The 22424-nt window shown below is 44.1% G+C and overlaps 1 protein-coding gene across 10 annotated transcripts in view; it reads left to right on the top strand.

Moving 5' to 3' along the window:
- Positions 1-22424, top strand: part of NEO1 (neogenin 1) — a 176452-nt gene that overhangs the window by 104616 nt on the left and 49412 nt on the right. For all 10 annotated transcript variants that reach the window (XM_069866746.1, XM_069866752.1, XM_069866751.1 and 7 more), the window contains exons 6-7: positions 4100-4254; positions 5097-5217. In XM_069866746.1, the coding sequence (XP_069722847.1) occupies positions 4100-4254; positions 5097-5217 (276 nt within the window). The remainder of the gene's footprint in view (positions 1-4099; positions 4255-5096; positions 5218-22424) is intronic.

Raw genomic sequence — 22424 nt, 5'->3', positions numbered from 1 at the left:
ACCACTCTGAGTTGCTAAAGATATTTGACTATGTTCCAGATGTCTTCATTGTGAGTCAGGCAGTAGTGGAGAAAATAGAAATAGTCCCTGAACTTGACTGCACTAATTTGGTTCCAAATCATAGAATCATAGAATAACCAGGTTGGAAGAGACCCACCGGATCATCGAGTCCAACCATTCCTATCAAACACTAAACCATGCCCCTTAGCACCTCGTCCACCCATCCCTTAAACACCTCCAGGGATGGTGACTCAACCCCCTCCCTGGGCAGCCTCTGCCAGTGCCCAATGACCCTTTCTGTGAAAATATTTCCTGATATCCAGTCTGAACCTCCTCTGGCAGAGCTTGAGGCCATTCCCTCTCGTCCTGTCCCCTGTCGCTTGGGAGAAGAGCCCAGCTCCCTCCTCTCTACAACCTCCTCTCAGGGAGTTGGAGAGAGCAATGAGGTCTCCCCTCAGCCTCCTCTTCTCCAGGCTAAACACCCCCAGCTCTCTCAGCCATTCCTCATAAGGCCTGTTCTCCAGCCCCTTCACCAGCTCCGTTGCTCTTCTCTGGACTCGCTCCAGAGCCTCAACATCCTTCTTGTGGTGAGGGCCCAGAACTGAACACTGGATTGGAGGAGCGGTCTCACCAGTGCCAATTACAGCGGGAGAAGAACCTCCCCAGATGTGCTGGCCACGCCGTTTCTGATCCAAGCCAAGATGCCATTGGCCTTCTTGGCCACCTGGGCCACTGCTGGCTCCTGTTCAGTCGCTGTCAACCAACACCCCCAGGTCCCTCTCCTCCAGGCAGCTTTCTAGACAGACTTTTCCTAGTCTGTAGCTGCCCAGGGTTGTTGTGCCCCAAGTGCAGGACCTGGCATCTGGCCTTGTTAAACCTCCTGCCATTGGTCTCAGCCCAGCGGTCCAGCCTGTTCAGATCCCTTTGGAGCCTCCCTACCCTCCAGCAGATCCACGCTTCCACCCAGCTTAGTGTCGTCCGCAAACTTGCTAAGGGTGCACTCGATGCCTTCATCCAGGTCATTGATAAAGACATTGAACAGGGCTGGACCCAGCACTGAGACCACGTGGTGGACCACGGTGCTTCTTTCACGGTACTTCTCCCTCCTGCTCCCCCTCCACTTGTTTCTCAGCTGTTAGGGTTAGCGATGGCCAATCACGAATGACTACTGGTCGCTGTTCTCTTGTTCTGTTTTTATTCATTTTTAAAAAGCTGCCTGTTTTCTGCTGGGTATCATGGAAGTCTCTCACCTGGTGGGTGGATGTTGAGGGAGGTCTGAACTGCTGGCAGCACATTCGAAGTGACAAACGTGCAGCATGTCACTAGTGGCATTAGTCTCCCAAACTTTGTGGTGGGATCCTGCCCTGTTGTGCAGTGTGTGCTGGGCAGGCACTGTGTGCCCTGAGGAGCAGGAACGTGCCTTTTGAGTTGCTTCTTTTCTTGAGGAGAGGTCTGATGTCTCCTCTGTGAGGCTTATGCCCCTTGGTTTTGAAGCAAAAGGGGCGTGTAAATGTGCTTTGGAAAGAGAGAACCATTAAACACATAAGTAACTGGAAAAGTGGATTAAAATGTGTTTAATTAACAGTAAATTGTATCATAATATTGCTTTTGATAAAGCAACTAACTTTAGTGGGGGCAGGCTTGAACCCAGAGCAGCTTTTTTCTGCGTGGAGCCACTTGTGATTTTGTTGAACTTCTCTTATCTACCCATTTTCTCTTCCTCAGGATTCACTGTGCAGTCACTCAGTGCGCCACTTTACGTGTTTTCTCAGGTCTTATTAATTTTTTTTACACAAGTTTTGTGCTTTTAACAGTGAATTCTATCAGCTTGTGTTTGGTTTGATTCCTCTGAGAAGTTAAATGTGTGGCCAAGGAAGTAAATGTCAGCCTGTAAGGAATGCTATGAAAGTAGCAGTATTGTAAATTCACAGAAAAACTAACTTTTCACTTCTCCAATATTTATGTTCCCTGTTTTTCACCTCTGTAAGCACTTGAAGAATCAACATGTGTGTCTGTGTATGTATGGAGAAAAGGAAGGGAAGGAAATTAGAACATAAACTATTGATCAAGTCGACTGGAACAAAATTACTCATTAGTTAAAAATGGCTAGCGATGAGCGAGCAATGATCTATCACGGGCTGACATCAGTGTGATGCATCTAGGAAAGGGCAAATACAGTAGGAGAGGGAATTGGGTAAGATATTTGCTGTGGTGGTAACACTGCATTTATGCAATTTTTCAAGTCACTAGTGAGACACGTCTGAAACTGCATGTGGATAATTGAAACTCTTCAGGCTACAGAGATTAATTCAGACTAGAACAAATACAGAGGGGCTGGAAGGAAGCTGTGGGTGACTTGTCAGACCACGATTAAGCAAACATGACTTGTTGAGCCTACCAAAGTAGAGGCTGGGATGTGGGAAGGGAGTGGAGAAGTTCAGCTCACAATAAATAAAAATGCTGACGATAAATGCCAGAGAGGAGTAAGAAAATAGAATAAAAGGCACCGCTTTCTGAAAGAATACGTAATCACAATCTGGCCACCAATAAATTCAGCAGACAGTTTTAAAATGTCAGAGTTATATACAGTTATAACAGCCATCTGATACAGATAGTAAGTACAGAAATAGCTAAATCTGTTTAAGGTGGAGTTTGTGGTGGTGTTAGTAAATTTAAGGAAATGATGATACAAAATAGATTTCAGAACTCAAAGGGCAGCTGGACTCGGCCCCATCCAGATTTATACTCCTATGTGAGAGATTTTGAGGAGTGAACATATACGTACATCTTTATGTAGGTTCTGCTACAGATTTATATGCTTATCTGAGAGCTAAGCCATCTTCTTCCTCTATAAATAAATTATTCCATATGTTAATGTTCTCATTTAATTTATAATCCAGAACGTGAGTGGGTTTTGGAGAGCTGCTTGTCTCCGGCTCTGTTCTGAAAAATATTCGATCCACCTATAAACTTCCACAATTTTTCTGTTGGAGAAGTAAAACATGATCTAGTATTCCTTATTCCCTAGCACGACATAAATCTCATTGACAGGTGAAGCATGTAAACTGTTCGTGTAAACGCTGCAGCCCTTCCGTATTGACTTTCTTTGATAAATATTAAAGGGCAGGAGGCTGCTTTGGATTTTCCTGGAACCTGAACAATCAGACCTGCCAACGTAAGTAAGCAAACTGCCCCCACATCGGTGAGGAGAGTGAGAACAAATAAATAGGTGAATGTTCTTCATAATAGAAGATATTCAAATTGTACGTGCCTGCAAACAGCTCTTCTTTCTGCCACTTAGATAAGGGAGCAGAAAGATAAATTGTTGCTGATCCTGACCCACTGCTTCCTGGTGCAGCCTGTGCCGCCACCATTGGGTGTTTTATGTGGCTCCAGCCACACGTACTGTTTGTCAGTGCAGGTACTGACAACGCTGTAGACAGCCGTTCCCATCATAGTTTGAGTTTTTAATTTCAAATCTAACTTACAATCTTTCTATTTTACAAATGAATAAACTTTGTTTCAGGAGGGGATGAAGGCTTTTGTTTAACTTTCATTGTCTTGCCTGGGAGCTTGCCCTTCTTTATTTGTGAAAGGCACACAAAACTGTTGCACAATTAAGCCCTAAATGATTGGCTTAGCTGAACTCGGAGCATCTGAAGGTGGATGTGAATGATGTCTGGAATCCTTGTTGCGTGCACTGCCTGCTGTGTGGGTTCTTTGGCATGCAGCAGCGTGCCTGCAGCAGATAAGGGACCACAATGTCGTCTTCAACCATGGAAAGAATTTTTTTCCAAATTACATTTCTGTCTCTCAGTTTTAAAATATGTTTTAACTCTACACTTCATACATCTCAGTTTGATTTCTTCTCTCGTGCGTTCTCAAGAGGTCATTTCATATTAAAATGGGCGGCTGTTTAGCTGACCCGAATGTAATTTTTGAAACAGAAGGTGATGCAAGCTCTGTGCTATCAAACCCAGCTCTGAAAAATTCTGCCAATGTTGCTGCTGTTTGGGCTCAAGCACCTGAAACTGTCTTTTTGTGTGGAGTCTTGGGGATGCTAATACCATCTTTTACCTTTCTTCCATTTTATTTGAAGTTCCTCCTGAATTTCTGAAGCGGCCAGCAAATATTTATGCTCATGAGTCTATGGACATCGTGTTTGAATGTGAGGTTACTGGAAAACCAACTCCAACGGTGAAATGGGTCAAGAATGGAGACATGGTGATCCCAAGCGACTATTTCAAAATTGTTGTAAGTATATTGTCCATTTTGCATATTTTTAAGCTGTTGACGTGTCTGTTAATCCTCTACGTGTACACGTGACAGCTAGGTTCTTTTATGGGTCCAGCTTTCTACTTTTGTGCTATTGATATTTGGGGCCCAGTAGAGAACCGGTTTGAAGAAACCTTTAATTCTCCTTAATTCAGTCATTTTACTGAAATGCTTGTGTGTTGCTTGTATTGTATTAGTTGGTTTCTTTATAGCTTAGATATTGTGTGAGACACAGATGCACGTACAGTGACAAGACTCACTTTGTGGGTTGAAGCCGTTGAAGCGCAGCCTTGCTGTGAGCGCTGCCTGCTGTGCTTTCCGCAGTCGTCTGTGATCGATGAAAATCACAGTTGCAAACAGGAGTTCTGATATAAATATAACTGAGTTGTGGATCGTGAGCTTTGTGCACCAGTACTTCTAGAGGGAAATTGTAGATGTAGTGACAGTCATTACTGAGACATGGTTGAGAACTTAATGGTTGTGTAATTGCATCTACCTGAGGCCGTGGGGGCGTAACAGTGAGCTGTGCAGTTATAGGCAGTGCTTAAAGTATTGCAAAAATGGCTGTGGAAATGTTATGACTTTTGTTGATATGTGATGCTAGGAAATGATAGCCATTAGCAATAGATGCTGCTGCTTTTTGATACCATATAATTTGAGGATTCAGTGCAAGAGAGATAAAATCTGCTGGGAACTCCAAGTACACTTTTCCATGCTACTGTTGAGAAGTTTCCCCTGTCATGGTAATGTGCCATAATAACACCATTGTTTTTGCAATTGCAACCCATTTTTAAGTGTTGTGATTTCCCATTACTCCTCAGAAAGAACATAATCTGCAAGTTTTGGGTCTGGTGAAATCGGATGAAGGATTCTATCAGTGCATTGCAGAAAATGATGTTGGAAACGCACAGGCTGGAGCCCAGCTGATAATACTTGACCTTGGTAAGATAAACTGTGACAGTACAGCACCAAGAGGTGGGGAGGGGCCGTAAGTATTTTATATTGAAGTCGTCCCAGTGTCAGAAGCTTCTTTTCTGCTGTGAGTTTGAAGAGTTGTAGGTGTCATTGCTGCAAACTGCAACTGCAGAATTTGTTTGGAGTTCCAGCTGCAAGTTTAGATGAATGTTTGTTACTGCACTCCAGTTGGTGGGATTGCTAACGGCACTCACCTTCTCGCAGTGTCCTGCACTGCATGTTTAGGATGTTAAAAGACAGTAATTGCTGTTACAATTACGGAACCAGTACCTCCCAGAAACAAAGGTAGCGCAAATAGATGCTAATGCATCAGCTTGTTTTGCTTTTTAGGTCACACAGTTCTTAAAAATAATTTATGGGAGCACAAGGAAGTAAACCAGTAGTCATGGGGATGAGGAGAGAGAAGTCAGACAAGAAAATATTCATTCTGCACTTTCGGGGGCTTGGTTGCCTGTCTTTTGGGGGGTATTGTTTCATGATTCTTATTTCTTTTTTATTTGGATAGAAAGGATTTAGGAGGAACATCCTTTTGTATGGGCTGGGGCACGACATGACTCACTTGCAGTGCTAACAGATATGAATCTGCTAGAGCTGGTTTTGGCATTCAGCGTACAGAGGAAACTGTTATGTGCCACGGAGACAGAGATTTCCCATTTCTTCTCTGATTGTTTTGTAGAATAGTTGTGCGCTTACAACTTCTGTTGAATTCTCCTTTGGATATTGGTCTGTGCCATTGCTGACTGGAGAGATGCATGCACTTCCACCAGTATTTGGGGAATGGAAGGTGCCCTCTACTGAATTCAGTAGCTGTGATACTGTAGAGCCGTGGGATTTCAGCCTCTGGGCAGGGCGAGGTGTCTGGATCCTGCAGTGGTCCCACTGTCATCAAGTTGCCAGAAAAAGTATTAAAAGTGATTTTATTTCTGCTCTATGTATGAATCACCTGAGTAGTTTCCAAACCGTTCAAGTGGAAGCATTATTCTGTATTTTACACGTTTGAAAAATACTGAATAATTGATGTCCTTGGGTTTTGAAGCCCTGCCCGAGGTTGTGCTTTCACCCAGCTCCCAGTAGTGGTTTATGAATTGCTATTACTATTATTGCTGTAGTTCCTGTGGTCTCATTCTTCTTCCTTTCCCCTCAACGGTGGGTTTCTCCTTCCTGTTCTGCTCTGGCAACCTGTCTGGTTATACTGAAGGACTTTGCCTTATAATACTGTCCTTTTTCTTTTGCATGCTGCCAAAGGATTGTGGATGCAATATTGGTGGAGTCTCGTTCGGGTGTACAGATACCCCAGGAAGCTGTACTGCTCGGTTACGTGGCCTGCAGTGTTTTTAGCCATGCACTCCCTGTGTAACACTGATGCATCTTAGCTGTTGTTTTCCAGCAGTAGCAATAACCACCTGTACAGCGCTGGAAGAGCTTTGTGTTGTTCTGGTGTTGAGTAGTGGCATTGAGCACTGCAACCAAGGCTGAATGTACTGTGCCTTACCTGGTTGTGATATATGAAAACTGGTACCCACAGGCAAAGAAGATACAAATATTTGATATTTTAATACCTTTTCCCAATACATGAACAGCAAGGAAGGAACCGATATTCAGGGGCAGAGCAAAGGCATTGTGTATAGCAGCTCTTTCATGACAGGTCTCTTCATAGGAAAGTTAAAAACACTAATTTGAGCAAAACACCTTCTGAACGCTTTGATCATTAAAGATATCAGAAAGATATCTTTTTTTAACTTCATACCTGATGATGAGAAATACCTACTTTGCCAATTTGAAAGATAATTTCAGTGCAAAAACATTGATGAAATGTTCATTGAAGTTCATCCCAGTTAGCAGTGCATCCCTTCCCTTGCTGTTCTCTGTCTTCTCCTTCCTAGGTGGAACTGGCTGACATCTATTTACAAACTATTTCCAGTTAGCCCTTTGGCTTATTGTATCAATTTGATCTTTAATAAATTAAATTTAAGTTGGAAAGTAGAAACATTATGGAATTTCTAAGAGAGGCTACATGCATTCTTTATAGGCCAGTGTTGAAGAAATGGACCAGGCCTGTTGTGTGGGCGTCTATAAATGGACCCAGCATTGGTCTGGATGTGACTGACAGCGAGGGAGGGGATAATTCATTGCCAGAAGAGAGGAGTGGGAGTAGCTGGAAAAGGCAGAGTTACTCAGACTTCAAGGGAGGTCAACTGAGAAAGGTTAGATAGACATAAACCAATAAAACTGCTTGCACTTTGCCTATCAGATCAGAACTTTGTTGTCTTTTCTGTACATTATCTTATTTCAGGCTAAACCCTTCATATGGAAATTGTCCGGCACGTTGGATTTGCTGGCCAGATCATTGCTGCTTTCTCATAGCTTTATTGAGGATTTCTGAGGGTTCGCAGAGCCCAACGCCAAATCTGCACTTTCTGCAGTCTTGGAAGGTGGCATAATTTTTAAATACAATATGCATAAAGTATAGAACATGATTATCTTCTCCAACAAAGCCTTCTGCACTTGCGTACTGATCTCTGACTTCACAGGTAGCGGTGCTTTGGTGGTTCACTGGGCCCTCTGTGCAGTGATGGTTTTGGTGTGTGACTGCGTGGGAGAGCGTGTTGTGCCTGGCCACAAAGGCCGATTTAGCTGTGAGAATAAGCCTGGTAGAACTGTTGATCCAACACAAGTTTCTTTTGGGTTGGTCTTTTTTTTTTTTTTTTTTCATTTGAGGTTAGTTGTGAAAAGCTTGCAGTATGTTCAGAAGTTATTTATGGAAAATATTACAGCCAAGAACTGACTGGCTAAAAAAAAGATAATTTAGAGGCTAATTGGAGGGACTTTTTTATTTTCATGTTCTGTGATTCTCTGTTAGTAAGCTCACAAGACTGTGCTCGGAAAGGATTGGCTATAGAGAATCTGTAACTCCTGCATTTTCTGCAAAGTATCGAAGAGAACTGTGACATGGAGAACAGGGATTTTAGGACAACTGTTTAAATGAGAAGACTGAAAGGGGAGGAGAAGGTCTAGATTCAGATAAAATGGTTGGAGTTAAATATTCTACCGGTATCCCCTGTATTTAACTTCAGTTCTAGAATTTTGCAAGAAGTTTGGAAAACATCTTAGCTGCTTTTGAGCTGTGTCCTTGTTTCTCAGGTACGAGCCTTCTCCGTGAGGCTAAGTACTTTTGGGAATGTCAGTGGAGCTGTGGCTCTGCTGCCTGGTCTGCCTTTTAGGGAGTTTAGAACTACCTAAAGGATGGGATGTGCCTCAATTCCTACATGTGCACTTGCCCTCTGCCAGCCTTTGGCAGCCGTGGTGCTCCTTGCTTTGCCTTATTGATTGGGAAAGAGATGGTCTTTCCTTCTGTCCTGCCAGTGCCACCGCAGAGGACTCCTGCATATCCCGGTGTGAAGAAAAAACCTCAGTTGTGCCTTGGGAATGACCTTCTCAAAGTTTCTCCCTCTCCTTGTTTAAACACAACTAGGCTTTTCCACTTCCCGGCGGGTCAGCCGCTGACCGTCGCAGTTGCGGAGCAGATCCGTGAATGCCCTCAGTTATAACAAAACTCCTTCTTGTCATCATTTTTACAGCATTATTTTGTGTGCCCTGTGAAAACCTCAGTAATGGATATATTTGGTTTTCTTGGTGGAGGTTCACTGCTGGTGACAAGACTGAAAAATTCCACCAGGACCCTTGACCTGCCCTTTTCCAGTGCCTCGCATTCCTCAGAATTGCTGTTTGGGAACTGAAACAAGAACAGGTGGCAATGAGGAGACGGAGGAGCCTTTGGGGGAGGAAGGCAGATGGTTCCCTGTTACCCCTGTGTGACAGGCATTTGACAAGTACCCAGGCACCAAAAAAAGGAGTGATTATTGACTACTGTATAAAGATAAGTCAGAAACTGTAAACAAATATGCCATGATATTTAAAGAACAATTTCAAAACATTTTCCGAGATGCTTTGTATCACCTTCGAAATTCCAAAGAGAGTGTAGGATAGAGTGTGATTTTTGTACTTTAATACAGCAAAAGCCAGTGTTTGCCTCTCTGTGCTGTACTGGTGAGTGAGGAGTGGGATTTCCAGCAGAAGGTACTGAACGTGGTGTGCGCATCAGGATGCTCTGTGGTGGAACTGCCTGCTTCTTAAAACTTTTTCACAAAAAATAGTCTATATCAAAGCCAGGGTATCCTGTGTGTGAGAAACAGGGAGGAGAACTGGAAGACTGCATGTAGTTGCAGAGCTGTGAGGCATTTAGGATCACAGAGACGCTTTGGGATAACTGCAGGGAAAGGATACAGGCTCTTTCAGAGGGATGGCAGCATGAAGGAGCAGGGAAGAGGGTCATGCTGCATACAGGGGGCTGACTCGAATGTCTGTGTGCTCTGCCTTGGAGATGGTGATGAGCCAGCCAAGAGCCTTGTGCCTCAGGATCAGAGGGCAGAAGGACAGCGCTGTACTGCATGTCTGCTAGAGACCGACTAATCAAGGGGAAGAAGTAGACGAAGTCTCTTCTTCACCCAACTGGACATTGCAGGCCCACAGTTTCTGTGGGGTGTTTAACCATCTGGTGTGTGCTGGAATGGCAGCTTGGTGCTGTGGGGGTGATGTAGGGAGTTCCTGGAGCAGGTTGAAGAGACTTGACACCAGTTATCTGTGTCTGACTGGCTGGCTGTCTAAAAAGGGAATTTCTGATCAGCTAAACCAGTTTCACAGTGAGGGTAGTTGCAGTCCTAACAGGTCGCCCAGGGAGGGTGACATCTCAGTTCTTGGAGATTCTCAAGAGGCAGACCCAGACAAGGCCTGAGCAACCTGGTCATAGGTGGCTCTGCTCTGATCGGGGCGTTGCACAGGGGAGCTCCTGAGATCCATCTGAACTAGCAGTATTCTGCGACTCAGAACAGCTGTCGCTCTGAGGTGTGAACAGATCCCGTGTATCTCTGTGTGTGTAGTCTTAATGTAACAGGCCAATTATGGCAGCTTTGTGGTACGCGTTTCCCTGCTGATCGCCTTGTGAGAAACACAAATGACTGATACTGGTGTCACAGTTTGACATTACAAACCAAATTTGATTAAAGTATAACGCCACTTCAGTAGCACTGTATGATATTAATTCATAACGTGACTCCTAATCCGAAGTGAATTTTGAGGACATCATTTATTGACCTAAATTGGTACTGTTGAGGAACTGAGTTCTGTCCAGGACCATTTCTGAATGGATAATTCTATTTTATGGTGATGCTGCTCTGCCAGAGTTTGACCATGAGTTGTCTCAAGATCTGATAGCAGTGAAGAGCGGTGGATAGGATTCCTTCTCGGGTCAGATGGGAGATTCCTTGACCCACAGTGATCTGGAGACCATCAAAAGTCCGATCAAGGTTTTCTGGAGTCAGCACATTTCAGCTAAGATAGTGCTGAAAATCTGACGTTTCTGTACCACCAGCAGCATTCGATTGTTTGAGGATGACAGTCTGTGAGATTTCAGTAGGTCAGATTTCACTCTTAAAAGCTATTACAGCTCCCTTTGACTAGTACCAATCAAAACCATATCTGGCTGTAGTTGTATTTCCAGCTTCTTGTTAGTCAAGCCCTGGACCATTTTTGCTTAACTTAGAGCGTTGAACCTTGGCTTTTTTCAGTCTTGACAACATGCTTTGGAATCCTAACTGTGCCCTTTGGGGAACTTGCAGTCCTCCTGACTCTGCGTTCATTTAAGCCTTGCAAGCATTTCTCTACTCCATCATCTGGGGTGTTTAAAAGAAATCTGTTAAATCATCTGGAAGTCAGCATACGCCTCAGCTCAAAATCACCTTTCCTTCTGATACCAAAGCACTGGGATCTATTCTGACTGCGGTTTTCCAGATGGTTATGAGTCCATTTTTGTAGTAGCCTTGTCTGGAATGTGTTTGCTTGGTTTTGAAAATGTCCTGCAAGGCAGTGGCAAAAACCTTATTTAATCAAGATATATGAAATACCCTGTGTTTCCATATCTAGAAGTTCCATTATTCTGTTGTAGGAGGCAAATATGATTTCTTCTTGACAAATATAGGCTTCTGCAGAGAGAAACCCACAAGTTGGCACTAACAATTTTGCTCTCTGATTTGAAAAACTCAGTTTTCCTTTTGGGTATTTTGCATGTGTAAAAACTTATATAAATTTATCTTCTGCCCTTGGTCTGATTCCAGCCCAGAGGCAGGTGACTCGCATGGTACCTCAGGACCTATTTTGGATGACTTCACAGATACCAAGTGCAATCTCTTGGGCTCTGTCACACCTTACAGGGGTGATTTTTTTTAGAGTATTTTGTGTGCAGTCACACACTGTGAATCAAGAACGTGTTGTGTTGTTGTCAAGGCAGTACAGTAAATATTTTTCTCACTCCCTGGAATTCTGTGGAGTTGTCTGAAACTTGAAAAATATGCAGGGTATTGTGAGTGAAATGTCAGAGCGGGATGAAAAAAAGCCCATTGAATAAAAGCGAAGGCCTCTGGGTGTTCTTCCTGAAGACTGTTCTGCTTCTTCACTCAAACAGAAGTGTCTTCATCTGCTTTCTGTCTTGTACAATTTTGTGCCTTAATGCAAGGAAAATGGGGAAGAGGTCCCTGTGCCTTCACCTGAGGGGCTTTCAGAAGACTCTCTGTCCACCAGAGAAGAAATAATTTGTAGATGAAAGCTGAATAGTAAGGCTGTGAACCCTCACAGCCAAGAATTCAGATTTTCTGTAAAGAGGAATAAGTACTTCAAAGAAATGCACCGTGGCTCTCGGGAGCAGGAGCTGGCACTGAGCCCTGCCAGCAGGTCTGTGCTGAGGGCACCCAGCCCTGCCAGCATCCAAAACCTCCTGAGCTTTGAGAGGTCCTGTCTGGTTTCATGTGAGGAGAAGATCCAAAAGTAGGAGCATGGGAAATCCATTATGTGATGCGTATCTTCAGACACGAGGCTAGCAAGGGAATCTCCTCTCCCTGCAAGAAACGTCCCCGCTTTTGCCAGTCACATATCATCATGGGTCCATGTGGGCTTTTGACTCAGCAGATTTTTCTCACTATAAGCAGCCAGTTTTCACATTAAAACGTGACGTTCATACAGTGGTTACCACAGTTTCTGTCAAAAGTTTTCTCTCGGATTTAGAAAATAAAACCAAAGGCTATGGGACTGTGCTTTTTGAGCCAAATCTCTGTGATAGATGCCATTAAAATAGTTTGGCTATTCAGGGCGTTTCTTGTATTATAAAATCCGAGGAATCGCCTCATACACCTTGGTGCATGCACTAAGTGCTCTGCTTTTCTTTGTGTACACACATACTCACCTCTGTAAAATTCCTGCATGCATAAATATGCATAATATTAAATGAAAGAGTTCTCGGATGCTGTAGAAGGTGGAGTTTTTGGAGAAACTCAAACAGCAGCAAATGTGACAAACCTGACTGAGGGCAGGATGCTGCTCTTAAACAACAGCAGCACGTGTGTTCTGTGGAGGCAAACGCTTTTCCAATCTTACTGCCTCAGTCACTGTCTTGTAATCTCAGAATGGCTTCATGTGGTTGATGGGTGAACAGCTTGGAAGGCTCATTCTGGGAGTTGTGTTTTAGGAACACAAACAGCATCTGAAATCACGAACTGACTTCCAACAGTGTTTAGTAAAACCAAAGCCAAACTTGGAGAATATTTTGCTACTGGGTGTGTACACTTCATTGCTAATTTTCTGTAAACATAGCAGTATGTTCTCCTCTTGCATGCTGAAAGACTTTCTTTTTTGATTCGTTTTGATTTTAATTTACATTGCTTAGCTAGTCTTCCTCAGAGCAAGTCACTGTTTGTGTTTCTCATAGCTGTGTGTATGTTCAAATTGCCAAAAAACTGTTTAATTCAGTTAGTTTCATCTTTACTCAATTCGTGTTTAAAATGTGGCCTTTATTTATTGCCTTTTAATGGCCCCCCTTCTATGTAGTCTTACTGAGAAAATGAACCGATTAAAGTAAACCACGTGAGATCACAAACTTCTTGAGTTTTAACTTCATGAAACTGGGACCTGAACAGTTCTCCTATTCTGCACTCAATAGACTGTTCATGTTTGAAGTTGGCATGCGCTGTAAATAAATTGCTCTAATTTAGATTAAATTAGTAATAGATTAATGTTTGCCAGTGCGCGGTGAATTGCAGGGAGGCATAACAAAATTTATAGGATGCTTTGATTGCACTTATTCGTTTTCATTTCTTGTTTTATGACTGTATTTACAGTTGACTTGGCAGAGGAATTTGAAACCCTGTGAAGGGATATATCTCCGTGTGCCCTGGGACTTCAGTCTGCTCAGTGCAAACATGGGTTACGGTGGTTGCTAACAGCGCAGTTTTGCTTTTAAACACTTGGACTGCGTCACCCGTTTTATTTGAGGTTTTGTGAGTTAAATTAATGGTTTAAAAGTGCTTGTGTTTAAAGAAATTATATGTCATATCACGAACAGAAATAATCTGTTAGGAGTGTTAGGTGGAGACAGGAAAAGAACCTGTAGGAGCAAAAGGCTTTGATATATTTTGAGAAATATTCAACACATTAATACATTTTCTACCTCTCACTATATTTATTGTACCACGGCAAAAGGGGAGTGAACTGGGATCTGCACGCACAATATGGCAACTGCGAGACAGGCTCAAAGGCTTTGAGTCTCTGTTTGATATCATGTCTTCTAGGTTACCTGAATTCCCAGTTAAGTTTCTCAGTCCGATAAGTCTTTCTACTACCAGAAAGGCTACTAAAACCCAATACACTTACTGTGATATTGTTTACCAATTTTATTTTCTGTTTGTCCTGTTACACTGCTGCCTCGCTTGGGAATGCTTGGTCAGCGATGGTTCCTACTAGGAACCAAGCTGGGCACTCCGGAACGGAATTGCACGAATGCAGATGTGAGCAGGTGTGGTTGTTCTGTTGCAGTTGGATTGTTCCTTACGTGGCATCCGCTTATAGGGGGCAATAAAAACAACCAGGGTGAGGAACGTCAGCTGTAAGGGATGCATTGGTTGTATCCTAATGGGTGTTTGGTTATAGTGGATTTTGTTCGTTTCTTGTTGAGATGGCAGGAGTGAGTTTACTCGATATCCCTTAGAGCTACCAGAGGCACTTCCTCCGCCTTTGTTATCCGTGAGAGGTTTGTGCAGATGGGCAGAAGCAGCCTTGATTTGTCACTGCTTGCAGCCTTGTCTTATAAAGGCCAAGATCAGATTACGGTGTTCTTGCACCACGGTGAGGAACAAACATGTGGATATCGGCTGAACTGGTGCTTCCATTTTGTAGCTGCTAAATAATACAGTAATATCAGGGGCAGCTGAGTGCTGTTGGGAGAGGAAGGGAGGAGGACTGTTTTCCAGTTTAGTTGACTGTGTAGTGGGATTCGTACGGTTGGATTTCTGAATCCAGGAGAAGGCTCCTTTACTGCTGATGTTGGGTGTATTTCCAGCAGTCTGGGCAAGATAACCTAAATATGCTTTATGGGTTTTATGACGTAAGGAAATCAAATAAATCTAACAAATAAATATAGCTAACTTTCACTTTTAATAATGTGCATTCAGTAATGAAACTAACTGCAAATTGTCACTGTTCTCACTACACCAGGAATATCCTGGTGTGAAATTCTCTTGTGTTCTTGATTTTCTTCATTTTTTCCCCTCTGTTGTTCCCTCTCTTCCCCCGCCACTCCAAAAGTAAACCAAAAATTGCACAGTCTTTAAAAGACAAATGGATGCTGCCTGGTTTTCCTGTTACTAATGAAGGTGCTGAAGGGAAATAAGGAGAAAGGGGAAAGTCATGCCTGGTTCTGCTTTTCAGAGCTGGTAGGGGCTTTTGTGCCTTGGCAATGGACACTTCACGGGGGGACTAGAGTCACTGTCCTCCCTCATTCTCTTCTTCAACACCACTTTATATATAATTGCTTTTTATCTTGTTGATCAGGAGGTTTTGACAGTGGTCAATGACCAGAGTAATCCATGTTTAAAACCTTGCCTCTGTGCGGTACGCTTTCATCACTACATTTGGGGACTAACCTCACAGTCCTGTGCATGTGATGTGGATACCAAGTGCCCAGACCTCTGTGCCCGTGAAAGAGGTTGCAATTTAAAATTGCCGATGGAATTTACTAGGTTTACAGTTGGACTTAATGATCTTAAAGGTCTTTTCAAACCTAAACGAATCTGTCATTCTATAATCAGATATTTGAAGAAACAAAGGAACGTTACCTGGCTCTTTAAAAATGTAAAGTAAAAAATCTTAATGAAACATTCATTAGATTGGCCTGCATGTCCTTAACGTGAATTCCCAGGCATCCTGGTCCCTAATCTCGCTTCTGTATAACAGTGGGCCTGGGATACCTTTAAGCAGTAAGTGGACAGAAATCCATATGGTCTTTAACGGAGAAATGCTGTGGAAATGAATATAACCCCCTAGTACCACGTCTGGTGGTGCTGCTCTGTACAGGGCGATAGCCAAAAAGAGGAGGGGCAAGGGGGGGTCACTTGGGGTCTTCTCTTCATTAAAAATAAAAATGTTTGTACTGCCCTAACTCTGGGTATGTGTAAAAAACAAGGAGTTAAGTCACTGATGAAGAGGTTATCAGCAATGAGTGCAGTTTTGACCTACAAGCAGCTTGTTCAGCCTCTTGCAGCTTCACCTTGCCAGAGCTGTGGCTGCATTTGTTTTTCACTTCCAAATTATTTCACGGAGCAAGCCCTATAGCCTGACATTCTGATAAACACTGTGCTGCAGCCTCCCTGGGCCTGGCACACAGCCACTGCAGCTCTCCTGGACGGGGAGAGAGGGACAGATTTTCTAGAGGAGCGCTATGGTCATTTAAATAATATATTTCAGTTTAGAATTAAGGGTTATCAGTTACCTGCATATGGAGGAACAGGGGTCGTAGTGGGAACTACAGTGGCACTGCAGCTCGAGGACGGGTTGGGTTATTTCAGCCCAGGCTGTTCCTGAGAAAGGCGAGAGCGCAGTGACCTGGTGCAGTTCCTTTGGAAGCACGTTCTTAACCAGCCAGGCAGTGAGCTTTGGGCAGTGTAGTGGTGCTGCTCTGCCCTCACAGCAGTTGGTTAGTCCCGAGCCACTTGGTTGGAATTGTTGTCGTTAATAAGGGTTCATGGCATCTGTGGGCCGGTCACCTCGAGGTGCAGCTGTGGGAGAGGAACATCCCTGCCAAAACCAATGGAAGGTGAGGCTGGAAGGGAAGGGATGGAGAAGGGATTTGCTCTAGGTGATTAAGTGAGTTATCAGCAGAGGCCTGGTGAGACTTCAGGAGCAGTCCCGCCTGACTTCTCCAATGGTCGAACACTGTGCAAGCAGACATGTTCCAACAAACGCAGTATGTCCATTAGTAACTATTCAATCATAGAATCATGGAATGGTTTGGGCTGGAAGGGACCCCAAAGCCCATCCAGTCCCACCCCCTGCCATGGGCAGGGACACCTCCCACGGGATCAGGTTGCTCAAAGCCCCATCCAGCCTGGCCTTGAACACCTCCAAGGATGCATCCATGCCTTCTCTGGACATGCTTTTTTATTCCAGAAAGAGCTTTGCTCAAATGTGGCACGTTTGCTTTTCAAATAAATTTACTGCTTTTGTGTTACTAATAAAGCAAAATTACAAAATGTTGTTGCAGATTGTATTGTTTTTGAGAGATTTTTATTCTGTACAGGAGTTCAATTTACGACTATTGACATGAAGGGTTCTCTGGGGTATTTACATGCACTGTCAGTGCCTGGGGTTTTACATGCCTATTTGGTTTAGGGCCTTTGACTCTCACTACTCAAGGAGCGGTCATTAAAAACAAGTAGATCTTTTTAATAATTGAACTATTTAATACTGAATTTTCAGGTTATGCCCATCATTTCGCAATCCATGGGTCTGGTTTGAATTTCTTTCCAATAACACAACCTCTTTAAAATTAGTTAAACTCCTTGGGGATAGGTAGAGATATGTTTGGCTTTTTTCCTTCTTTTTTTATAGCGTGAGTCTTGTGATCAAAATGCACGTGAGGCTTTTTTACTTTACATCCTGCCTCGCAACACGGGTCTGTGATCTGAACCACAGGGCTCCTGCTCCGGGCTGTCGGAACGGCCGCGTGCCCTGTGGGCAGTGCGTCAGCGGGGCCCGGCACGCCTCTGGAATGGCTCCTGGATGAGACAGGGAAAATCAAACTGCTTCCTCTACACCAAAACATTTCATTGTGAAGTGAAAATGGGAGGAGAGTGCTTTATCAGAATGGTTTTTTATGACTTCCTTTAAAAAACACGCTTACGGTCAGAATGTGTTTATCAGTACATTTATGTAGTCACAATTTATCAGTGTCCACTTGACATGAGAACATAGAACAAATTAATGCTTAAAAATCATAATCGGGGCGTATTATTTAGGAATTTCCCTGTTTTATATTTTTGGTGAGCTTTTTGCCCAGAGTATGCATCAAGTGAAGAGTAAATAACAGCTCTCATTCCCAGTGGTGATGTAAATTACTCAAAGGCAATTAAAAAGAAAAAAAAAGACATTTAGCCTGCCTGCTTTGGGCAAAAAATGTCAGCACAGAGAAATGAATAAGCAAGCATCTCCGTTTCACTTATGAAGAAAACGAGGGCTGCTTGTGTTTGAGGGAGGGTCTGGTCCTCGAATGGGGGTTGCATTGGGTTTTTCAGTCTGCTGGAGACAAAGTTGATGCAGGGAGTTGTGTTGGAGCGTGGACCTCGATCCTCTGTCTCCTTTGAGGTGATCTGGGAAATGCTTGTGTGAGGAATTAGTTGATTCAGGATGATAAAGCAGCAACAAAAATTATTGTGCAGAGAAGAGGGTAATTATGTCTAGATTTGGCTCCTTGAAAGGGCTTCCCAAAGGTTCAGGTGAACGGCTCCATCCTAGGGTAGAAGGAGGTGCTCTGCTGGGTGCTACTTGTAGCCTGGGTCCTCTGATAGTTCTGGTGTCTGTCATACCCTGTCAGTACCTCCAGCTTGTTTGCAGCCTGCACAAAAAGCTCTATCCTCTTTTTTTCTGGAGTGCCAAGGTGAATTGGCTATGGGGACTGGGCCATAAAGCCAAGGCAGGGCTTTGTGTGTGAGTATATGTGAGTACAGCCAGCTCTACAGCGTGTGAGGCACGTGGGGATGGGATGTCTCCCATTCAGCAGACAAACTCCAGAACAGGTCACCTTGTTTTCTCATCAATAATTATAGAATCGCTAGGTTGGAGAAGACCTCTTAGATTATTGAGTCCAACCTTTCCTATCTGCCACTAAACTATGTCCCTGAGCAGCTTGTCTACCCATCTTTTAAATACCTACAGGGATGGTGATTCAACCACCTCCCTGGGCAGCCTCTGCCAGTGCAACTCAATGACTTTGGAATGAAACTGAGTTGGAAAACTCTTCAGTCCCTCTTGAGTGTTCAGGGTAAGAGCTGATCCACAGGGAAACTTGGATGTGGGTGCTGGCATGTGTCGGTGCCTCTCCTGCTGCCTTCTGATATGGACAGAGCCTCAGCCATAGTTCAGAAATTCCCAGTGCTCTCGTTTGACAGGCACTGTAACTGTGACTTTGTGAGCGGTTAAATGTGGCCAAGTATAGTCTAACTATGAACACTGATGAGTTCTTAAAGTGCTTGTGCATCTTAATTCCATGCATTTCAATGCCTACCTTCATGAGGAAGGTTGTAACAGGGTCATTCTCGTTATACATGTGAGGTAGCCAAGGGAATTGGAGTCGCCCCAGGTTGTTCAGATAACAACGGCAGAGCTGGAGCAGATAACATCCTCATTCCGCTTTTCCTTTGTGTACTGTATCCGATGGTATAATTGGAATGTTATTGCCCAAAGCAGGAGGAAGCCGTGAATATGCCAATAATGTGCCAGAGGCGGAAAAAAGGAGGAAAAAGGAAATCTAAACTGGAGGGGTTGGACAACATGGAAAATATTTCTAATGATTAGCTAACAAATAGAGCATTTCAATCACCAGTGTTCAGGTGTGGCATGTTTGACAGGGTTGTTTTTAAAAGATCACATCAGCATCCTGAAATGATGCTGATAGAATAGCACCGCAGACACGCGTTCCAATTGTTTGTTATCTCGCTTGGTGAATTACGCTAAGAGCGGTGGGGGTCATAGTTAAAGGCTGGGTACCACGTTAGTGCAGCAGACTGATAGACACCCGTAACCTTTGCCTCAGACTTTACCGGCCTAATGCTGGTGAAATTACGACATTGTGCTGTTGCCAATGGATTCGGGTTATAGAAGTCATTGAGGGTTGCTCACTTGTTTGAGTCCAGCTCCTTGTGGGTGTTGCGTGCTCCACAACAGATTTTGATAACATAGCTGCGAAAGATGATGTGTGCTCAGCAGAAACCCTCAGAAAGAGCAGCGTGACAGAATCATAGAATCATAGAATAAGCAGGTTGGAAGAGACCCACCGGATCATCGAGTCCAACCATTCCTATCAAACACTAAACCATTCTCCTTAGCACCTTATCCACCTGTGACTTAAACCCCTCCAGGGAAGGTGACTCAACCCCCTCCCTGGGCAGCCTGTTCCAGTGCCCAATGACCCTTTCTGTGAAAAACCTTTTCCTAATGTCCAGCCTAAATCTCCCCTGGTGGAGCTTGAGGCCATTCCCTCTCGTCCTGTCCCCTGTCACTTGGGAGAAGAGCCCAGCTCCCTCCTCTCCACAACCTCCTCTCAGGTAGTTGGAGAGAGCAATGAGGTCTCCCCTCAGCCTCCTCTTCTCCAGGCTAAACACCCCCAGCTCTCTCAGCCGTTCCTCATAAGGCCTGTTCTCCAGCCCCCTCACCAGCTTCGTTGCTCTTCTCTGGACTCGCTCCAGAGCCTCAACATCCTTCTTGTGGTGAGGGGCCCAGAACTGAACACAGGATTTGAGGAGCGGTCTCACCAGTGCCGAGTCCAGAGGGAGAAGAACCTCCCTGGACCTGCTGGCCACGCCGTGTCTGATCCAAGCCAAGATGCCATTGGCCTTCTTGGCCACCTGGGCCACTGCTGGCTCCTGTTCAGTCGCTGTCAACCAACACCCTCAGGTCCCTCTCCTCCAGGCAGCTTTCTAGACAGACTTCTCCTAGTCTGTAGCTGCACAGGGTTGTTGTGCCCCAAGAAGGGACTTGAGAAACTGGCAATCCAGGCGTGTGCCCCTGCACCTTCATCCTGCGCTGCAAAGCGAGCTGGGGCCTTTTAGTTCACAAAATGCAGAGAGAAGGAACCATCTCCAACGCTGGGTCAGTGGGATTCATGCTAGGGTTGTCTTAGCTGCGAGTCTTGGTGATGCACCCAGGCAGCACGGATGCACAGTGCTGCGTGTTGGAATCCCATATAGAGTATAAGTACCGTGGGGAAAAAGTTTGCAGTGGGAAAGTAACCAGCTCCTGGTTTCTCGTTTTCCTGCCTCCCTCGCCCTGCTGGTGGGCAGCTGGTGTCCTGCGCTTGCTGGTTTCTGTGGATGTTGTTCTGTTGCCCAGGTTACTCCACAACCATTATAAGAATTATGATGCGAAGCAGCAAAAGGACTGCTTGAAATATTTTGCTGTGTTTTTAACTTGTTTTGTTCGCTTTTAACTTCATTAGATGCAGACAGATAAATTGACCAGCTTGCCTTGTCTATTGATCAAGAACTGAAATTGCATTGTGACAGTTTTAATGTATCCTCTTAGCCACATTTGTTTAACGTGGGTCTCCCCTCTCGACTCCTGACTGCAGTGGAAGCTCTGCTCAAAGGGGAGGGGTGGTTTATGTCAGCTCTTCTGCTGAATGATTTCCCTCAAATGCTGTTCAAGCCAATGTGCCATATCTGGACTGTATGGCCCCTGTGTGATGCCAGGTTGAGTGAGGACTTTTTCTTCATCCCCTGGAAAAATACAAGCTCAGAAAAACTGATATGTTAGCAGTGGTTGAAAAGATAGCTCTGTGGTGTATGTCTGGCACACAGCAGCCTCATTCTTCCCCCACGTTCTTAGCATGTCACGTGCTGAATATGCACATTTTATACTACTTTTTATAATGAGGTTAATGTGAAACCATGCAGGAATAGGGCTGCGAGGAATATTCCAGAGTGTGGGCACTCCTTAAAAAGTGATGAAATGCGTGTCAGAAAGAAGAGACTTGTTTTGCATATTACTTGTTCCACCATGCTTAAAAGCTTGAAGCAATAAAGCTGCTCCCTTACTGGCATTAAAACTAATTTTAGTGTAATTACTCATTAACACAGCCCTGCACTGCTGAGTGTTCGGCTCGCACGGCTGTGTACAAATCAGTTTGGAATGGCATTCGGGGCTTTTGAGGAAGAATGGGGAAAAAAGAGAAGGAAATAACCCGGTCTCCTAAGTGCATTCCACAGCTATTGATGGTACCAAACTGCCGCCAAGCTGGTATTTAATTGCAGCTTTCAGAGGGTGGTTTTTTGCCTGTTTGCTGCTTACCTTACTTGGACGATTTACAAGTCCTTTGTGCTCTTACCTGATTCACAGTTTATTTTTCAGATGCTGCCGATTTTCGTTTTGTTTGACCGATCTACCTCTGATGCTGTCAGAAGGCACGTCTCTGGGGTTGAGTCTTAGGATAAAACTGGGTTTCGGTTCATCTAGGAAGTCTTGGCAGCTTTCCCAGAGTCTTTGTCCTGACGCCTGCAGGTTCTCCAAGCACTGTGTGCAGATCATTTAAAGAAAAGATGGATCTTTTTCGATTATATAAGAGGGCAAATAGATGAGTATGTGGGGTGTGGTTTAGATTAAGCAGCTGGATTTAAAAAAATCATTAGGGAAATAATTTTCCTTAGAGAAATTTCAGCATTTTGTTTCAATTTAATTACTTTTTAAAAACATATGCATTATGTTTGAACTAAACACTGATTTTTAAAGATAGATAAGAGGCAGCTTTAGCATTGAGAGTGTGTAATTCGAAGCAGATCACCCGACAAGATTACCGAGGAACACAGGAGAAACCAAAGGATGGATGGAAGGTGGTAGAAGGTGCATGATTTGCATTTTGAATATGAAAGGATTATCCCAGCTCTAAAAAGGCACCAACTGTACTGGCAAATTGCAGGCTGATGCTGTTCTCTGGAGTTTTGTTCTCTGTAAATTCATGCAGCAGAAATTAGTCTGACAGTGTAGCATAGAATCACAGAATCATCAGGTTGGATTTCTGTACTGCCCTA

This window comes from Phaenicophaeus curvirostris, chromosome 12 (assembly GCF_032191515.1).
Source record: "Phaenicophaeus curvirostris isolate KB17595 chromosome 12, BPBGC_Pcur_1.0, whole genome shotgun sequence".
Classification (NCBI taxonomy): Eukaryota; Metazoa; Chordata; class Aves; order Cuculiformes; family Cuculidae; genus Phaenicophaeus; species Phaenicophaeus curvirostris.
The sequence above is the reverse complement of the archived record's forward strand: the minus strand, read 5'-3'. Positions and strand labels throughout refer to the sequence as shown.